The sequence below is a fragment of the Erpetoichthys calabaricus genome, chromosome 13 (genome assembly GCF_900747795.2).
Source record: "Erpetoichthys calabaricus chromosome 13, fErpCal1.3, whole genome shotgun sequence".
Taxonomy (NCBI): domain Eukaryota; kingdom Metazoa; phylum Chordata; class Cladistia; order Polypteriformes; family Polypteridae; genus Erpetoichthys; species Erpetoichthys calabaricus.
This window is the reverse complement of record NC_041406.2, coordinates 93,758,680-93,766,377: the sequence shown is the minus strand read 5'-3', so window position 1 is coordinate 93,766,377 and position 7,698 is coordinate 93,758,680. Positions and strand designations below refer to the sequence as shown.

General features: G+C 43.3%; 1 protein-coding gene across 1 annotated transcript; it reads left to right on the top strand.

The window, feature by feature from the left end:
• The first annotated feature begins 440 nt into the window (after window positions 1-440).
• On the top strand, window positions 441-2,962 carry LOC114663505 (E3 ubiquitin-protein ligase NHLRC1-like). Its single transcript, XM_028817276.2, has one exon. The coding sequence runs from the start codon at window positions 583-585 to the stop codon at window positions 1,816-1,818; it is 1,236 nt and encodes a 411-aa protein (XP_028673109.1). The 5' UTR covers window positions 441-582; the 3' UTR covers window positions 1,819-2,962.
• The last annotated feature ends 4,736 nt before the right edge of the window (window positions 2,963-7,698 follow it).

Below are 7,698 nucleotides of genomic sequence, written 5' to 3'. Positions count from 1 at the left end.
AATGACAAAGCCAAGGACAGGATTTTTTTTATTTTTTAATTTTTTTTTCAAATTTATCAAAAATAAAAAACAATCTGAAATATCAAATTAACACAAGTATTTTTTCAGAAGGCTGCAACACAACAAAAGATAAAAAGCGAAGAGGTCTGAATACTTTGTGAACCCACTGTATGTCGTGTCCTGGGATAACAAGTCTGCCTAGCTAACCTTCTTTCATAAGTCATTTTGTTTAGCACTGGTATAGCCGTGTTCACAGGCTGTTTGATTTTATTTGATTTGTTAAATCACAGGAAGGTACATCGATAGTTACCAGAATGTAATGTTGCAGTACTAATAATTCTTTTAAGCCATTGAAGAAGAAGCTCCCATCTGCTGCGAGGAGCTGCACAAATCTGTTGCTGTCGTGGATGATGTTGTGGGCTCTGATGCCGACACTAGAGGGAAGCAGAATGAAGCCCACTCCCTGTCACTGCCAGTCACGTGTCTCACAGGCCTCTGAAGAACAGAGCTGAACGTTGCCTGCTAATTCAGCTGAGGCCCTGCTTTTACTCGGCAGTGCAGCACCCTTCTACAGGAGAAGCCATGTCTGCTGAAGCATTAAAAAGCGGCGGCAGCTGCAGCAGCAGCAGCAGCAACAGTGAGGGCCGAAGTACCTCAGCAGCACAGAGAATCCTGAATGAGATTGAAGCAAATCTGCTAGAATGTAAAGTATGCTTTGAGAAATACTGCCAACATCCGAGAGAACGAAGGCCAAGGACACTGCCCTGCGGTCACGTGATGTGTTACGAATGTGCCTTGAGCGTCACGCATGCCCATTATCTGCGGCTGGAGTGCCCGTTTTGTCGCCGGCTGTGCAGCGTCTCTGAAATGACCGACTGCATGACCCTGATGCACCTTGAGGAGATTGTGTGGAGAGCCCCTAACCCAACTCTGACGTGGCCTCCAGGTGGCTGGAGGACCAGAAAATCGGCTGTGCCAGCTGTCGTGAAGCTCTCTGACGCCTTTGGAGGCTGGGGCCAGTTAATCAACCCTACCGGAGTGGCATTCTTCAAAAAGTCTGGAGTGGTGATGGTGGTACACGATGGTAAAAAGCGTATGGCAATTTTCAGTCCCAAAGGGAAATACTTACATGGTTTCGGCTCTAAAGGGTGTATCTGCTACCCGCTGGGTGTCACGGTGACTCGGGATGGGTACATTATAATCACAGATGCTGGTGATGTTTCTGTTAAAGTTTTTAGTTCCCGTGGAAGGAATACTTTGACTGTCAAAAATTCTTTTTTGTTGCCTTGGGGCATACAGACAGATGGCCAGAACCGCATCTTAGTGACGGACGCTCAGGCTGGAACACTCACACGACTAGAAGTTGATTTTTTGAAGGCTGTCTTACTCAGAAGCCAGATACTGTCTGCTTCCTTGTCCTCTCCAAGGGAAATAGCTGTTTCGGAGACAACTGGATTCGTTATAGTTGTGGAACACCTGAAGGAGAGTGGAGATCGGAGCTTCTCCAGAACGCGGCTCAAACTGTTTAATAATAAGATGCAAGTCGTCCACCAGATCGATAGCTTTGGATCCAGTCTTCTTGCACCATTCCACCTGTGTGTGTCTGCTGTGGCCTTTGACAAAGAGGACAATGTCTTTGTGGCGGATTCATCACTAAAGGCTTTGCTCTGCTTGGGAAAATTGAAGGAATTCCCAAGTTTTCGGATGGTGTTAAGTCACGGACTTTTGCGTCCTGTGGCCCTAGCCTGTGGAGCAGATAATTCATTGATTGTATTAGACAGTGGCGATCACTTTGTGAAAATATATCGTGTTTGCTGACCTGGCACTGGCAGGTGACACGGGAATGTCCCAAAAGAAATGATCTGACTTTAAACCTCTGTCGATAATTCAGAGGTGGAAGCACTTTCATTGTGCTTTGGGACTATCATCATTAAGAGTAGCGATTCTGGTGTCACTTCTGCACTTTTAACAAATATGTTTTAGACCAGATTTGGGATTTGGTCAGTAACTTAGATTCGATTTGATTACGCCCATGGGGAACTTCAAATGCATACAGGAGCAGAAACATAAAACACAAGAATACAGATTTACAGGACAATCAATCATTCAATCAATCAATCAATAGCAGGCTAGTGGTTCTCTAACCTTCTTAGTAATGTCACCCTAGCTAATCAGAAGATGTGCCTTGTTTTTTACCTGATGGATTAAAATATGCATGGATTCTGTTTCTAGGGATTCACTTGTCCACTATTATAACTGTGTAACCCATTCTACAACACTTGTGGTCTACTTGCACCTATTCACAGCCAGGTGGATTAGAAATAAGATTTTGAGAGGGTCATTGCACAGCAGCGACACGTGAGATTGTGCACTAATATGTTTGTAATGCCCTTAGATGTCCGGTGCTGCACAACTGCTACACTGAATGGATCAACAAGTGTCATCAGGATGCCAAGAGACGTGGGTAAGCCATTGAATCCCATTCATGATGAAGACTAGTGGCTTGCAGTTCTTCTCCACCAACGAGGAATTCCCAGTAAGTGTGGATCCTAAACTCGCACTGATCAAGTTCCATGCCCTTTGTGCACTCCGCCCTTCACTACTAATGACTAAATGGCTTAGTGAGATTCTCGGATTATCCCTGCCGCAGTCACTCATGGAATCTGGAGGAGCACCAAGAAGACAATTGAACTTGACCATCTAGAGGAAGTAAAGTCGTAATAAGGTTTTCATGTGTGAACCTGCAAACAGATCATTATCAAAGCTTGAGGCTACGAGATTGGAGGGCCGGTGCGTCTACTTGACCCTGTGTCCTCCTGCCAGGTCTTACCCCACCCATCTCACCCCTCCGACTCTGCTTGGGAAAATTGAAGGAATTCCTAATTTTTCGGATGGTGTTGAGTCACTGACTTCTTCACCCTGTGGCCTTGGCCTGCACAACAGATAATTCATTGATTGTATTAGATAGCTGTGTTGGCTGGGATTGGCTCCAGCGGACCCCCGTGACCCTGTTTGGATTCAGCGGGTTGGAAAATGGATGGATGGATGGATGTATTAGATAGTGGTGGGGGGTGGGCAATGGATGCATGGGATGGGATGTGTTGTAATGAGCTTATTTGTTTCTCGATACACAAAATTATGTGTTTCTGGTAATTGATTGCAAATGTGGATTGTAAATAGGTGCCACCGGTACCTTACCCAATTTTTTCCCATAAGAGCAATGCTTCAGTGTCTGCGTCTTTAATTTTCCACAGGGTCTTTCAGCAATGTAACTTCTGTGGATAATGAGAATTGACTGTAATTACATTTTACCCAAGGTATTGTTGAAGAGATGAATGAAACATCTGAATAAATCAAGTATAATTTAGTGTATTCTTCCTCATAGTTTCTATGCCTTCTCCTAGTCAGGGTCACAGGGAGTCTGAACCTATCACGTCAGCAGCTGGTGCAAAACAAACCTTCCTTAGAAGGGACTGTCCATCAAAAAGTGAGCATGCTTATTAAACATCAAATCTGTTCAGAGGGACCTCCGATCCTTGTCTTACGGTAAGGCATACCTTTGAAGATCTCCAAATATTTATTCCACTGGAATTCTACCTGTGATATTTGTGGAATTTTCAAAGCATTTTTAGGGTATTTCATTATTTTCATTGTTATGACATTGGCATCACTGTGACCCTACTTTGAATTGTTGTATACTGACTTGAAATGAAACAGAAACATTTTTAACGAAAGGGATCAGGAGATGAGATGCCATCAACCAAAAATGTAACCGATCTGTCAACAAGTACGAAATGCTAGTCAAAAATTGAAACTCGTAGAAATTAAAGTTGGCATTCCAGGAAAGACTAAGTGAAAAACAGAATCACTCACCAACACTGTTTTTATCCTAGTATGGGATGCCAGCATTTTAAATGGTCGCTCCGGTGACATCACCTGCTGTGTGATCCCGAAAGGAATTCAGTTCTAGTGTTTGTTTTTCTGCATAAGACATCGTGAAAGTTGAAATATTTTTGTGTTTTCTTGTTTTATCATGGGCGCCACCATTTTCTGACATTCGCTTTGGTAGCTACCGTAGAATTCTTACCCAGAGTGCACCGGGTGTGCGTGATGCATGATGTCATCAGAGCGACTGAATAAAGGCCAGAGCATGTACTTCATATCAGAGATTGATTAATTAATTAATTCTGCATGTTACCTAACAAATCTTTATTGATTTTTTTTCTAGAATAAAAGACATCTCTCTATTATAATAAAAAAATCTTGGGAAGAGAGAAGAGACGTGACTTTCTCATTGAAACAAGACTTTGTGCCAAGAGATTTTACCACATACTGGGCTGGAAATAAAAGACAAAGAGTAGATGACAAGTAGAACGTCAGTAAAGAATTTAAAAAGGTTGGCGCAATACACATGCAGAGCAAGTAAGATAATGGAAGTACGAAAATTCGAAAGTCTCAAAAAAATGATAGTAAAGATTGCATTAGCGCAAACAAATAGAAATTATTACTCTGTGAAATAACGGAACAGCGAAAAGAGATCGAATATATTGTTTGGATTTAAACTTTAAGTTGGTGACTTGTAGATCGTCTAATTCATGTTGCCATCAGGGAAAGGAGTGTTTCTTCCCAATGAATAGGTGTATCTGCGAGAATTAAAAGATTTGTTGTTTGATGAAAGTGAAATCCCACGAGACAAGACTTTATGCAAAGAGATTTGGAAAAGTCCTGCCCACATCTAAAACATTTACAACCATGCACACGGTTCAATCATTTCTCATTAGTGTGAATGCTATTGTCAGACACAGTTCGTATAGAGAGAAAGAAGCGATATTCACTCACGGGCAGTTATACGTTGCGTTATCACGATGTAATTCCAAACACGGAATCAAAATTCAATGCGATATTTACAAAAAGATAAAAGCAAAAAGAGATTGAATATATGGACATCGGTGATATGACAGAAGTATGTAGATATTGTTTGGCTTTAAACTTTAAGTCGGAGACTTTTAGATTGTCTAATTCGTGTTCCCATCAGGGAAAATTAGTGTTTCTTCCCAATGAAGAGGCATATCTGCGAAAATTAAAAGTTTTGTTGTTTGGTGAAAGTGAAATCCACATACGCGAGCGGCAGAGACTCAAAGTTGCTGGTGTGTAGTGCAGGCAGGGGGTTTGGCGAGTGAAGCCCCCTATAGTAAGCTTCTTATATTTAGGCTTGAGTTCTTGCTTGGTATATTGGGCTTACACGAAGGAGAGGTTAGACTTCAGGTTAATGTACTTGGCAGGTATGTCGATTATGTTTCATGTTCCAGTCCTTATACTTAAACTTTTTCCTGCCTCTTTTGAGTCACTATAGCCCGTTTAATACAAGATGTGCTCACTCACACTGACCTATTATTAGGAAATCAACCATAGAGTCACTCGCTTACAGATAGCTCTCACTCACTCAACCACAACTGTCCTGCACGGCACTTCTGCCTTTGCACTTCATAGTGTAAAGGCTGCTGACTGCGCCAAGTGTTTTATCGTCCATTCAAAAACACTGTATGCCATCTGTGTTAATGTCTGGATTATAATGGTTCTCAGAAACAGTTTCTCGTTGGCCTGAGGTAAAGGAGGCTCTTCTGCCTTGGCTGAGCAGATACTGCTTCTGAAGACTGTGAGAGGAGCACGTCCTGGTGAGGTCAGCTGAGCTCTTTCTCTAAGTCAGCCCCTTCCATCTTGCACAGCACTTCTGCCTTCTCCCTCCACATTCCACAGTGCAAATGCTGACAACTACGCCAAGTGCTTTATTGTACACTTACACTTACCATGAACATCTGAAGTAACGTGTAGATCATAACAGCTCTGTGGCTGTGGGTGAGGACAGCAGGGGGCGCTTACCTTCTGGTCTGAATGTGGATCCCAGTACCACCAGTGCAGTGACAGGGACACTGTGCTGTAAAAATGGCACCGTTCTTCGGATGAGACATAAAACCGAGGTCCTGACTCTCTGTGTTCATTAGAGATCCCTGGGTATCCTTCGTAAAGAGTAGGGTGTATGCTCATGTCCAGGCTAAATTGCCCACCACAGCCTAGTCATTCCATCCCACTCATCATCCCCTGTCTCTAATTGGCTGACTTTCACTCAACATGTTGCCACCTAACAGCTCATGTGTTGAGTGTATTGGCACAAAGATGGTTGCCGTCGCATCATCCAGGTGGATGCTGCACTTTAGTGGTGGTTGAAGTGACTCCCCACTCACTATTTAAAGTGCTTTGAGTAGTGAGAAAAGCACAATATAAATGTAAAGAATTATTATTATTATTATTATTTCACAGTTGGCCAAAGAATTTATACTTCATGATACAATTGCGCCCCCTGGAATGGCGTAAACCCAGGGCAGGACACATTTATGCAGTACTGACAAGCCTCATCTTTCACCTGTGGAAATTCTAAATTGCCGGCACCTAAACAGAAAGCAGCAAAAAAATATTTGTTAAAGAAAGTTAAAACAATCTTTCACCCTGGACTGTCATTTGCAAAATGTAGTAAGATGCATAACTTTAGAATGCAGGAGAAAAGACCATGAATTACATGTACAGGGCGGGGAACATTAAGTTGCAAGAAGCCAAAGATTTAGAAGTTGGCATAAATATGGCATTTTTCCTAGTAGGCTGTCTGGCTGAAAATGGAAGTGCATTGCACAACGTATGACTTGCACAAAACTGGCACATGCTGGTGTCTGAATTTCACTGAACATAATCTGTCTGACTATAAATTTTCACCCAACCAAATTTCACAGGCCAGCATTCTGTTACAAGATGCCTCTCCTTCTCTCATGTGTCTACCTAACCCATGGCAGACCACACAGCCTAACGCTCGAGCTGCTGGGCCCCTCGGCCGCAGAAGGGTTTTCTCTTTTATTTGCGTCGTGCTTTGTACTTCAGGCCCACACAACCCGCCCACCCTGTCTGCGGACTGCACGTTCACCTGCCGTCTCGTCCTGTCCCGCATGCGTGAGGTGCCAGCGGCTTTCCCTGGAGCAGACATGCTCAAATAAGTGAAAGTGTAGAAGAGATTTGAAAACTGCAGCTTTCAAGCTTGTGGCTGGAACAAAGCCTTGGAATGGAGTCACATGCCAAGCCTAGATTCAGCCTGCACCGGTAATTTAGTGTTGACAAAAAATTTCACAAAAGCACGCAAAGCAAAAAATGGCTGGTCTGTCTGAGCTGAACTTCTAAGAGATTATGGGGGCTTAGTGTGATTCAACAATTTTAATAAGTGAATATGTTATGTCATTTTCTAACCTGCTTAATCCAGACCAGCATCTCGGGGGGCTGGGTTGGAGCCTAACCCAGCTGGCATAGGGCACAAGGCACGAACAATCCCTGGACATGGCGCCAGTCCATTACGGGGCGAACACACACCCACACACCAAATACAGAGTAGGGCCAGTTTAGCATCACAGATTCACCTAACCTGCATGTCTTTGGACAGCAGGAAGAAACCCACTCTCCTTACTGCAAGGCAGCAGTGCTACCACTGTGCCGCCATGTCACCCTTAAGTGAATGTGTGAATGTCACATTAAAGGACAGATATAAAGACACAAATCCTGGAACTGTCCCTAAAACCTTAGATCCATCCATCCATCCATTTTCTAACCTGCTGAATCTGAACACAGGGTCACGGGGGTCTGCTGGAGCCAATCCCAGCCAAC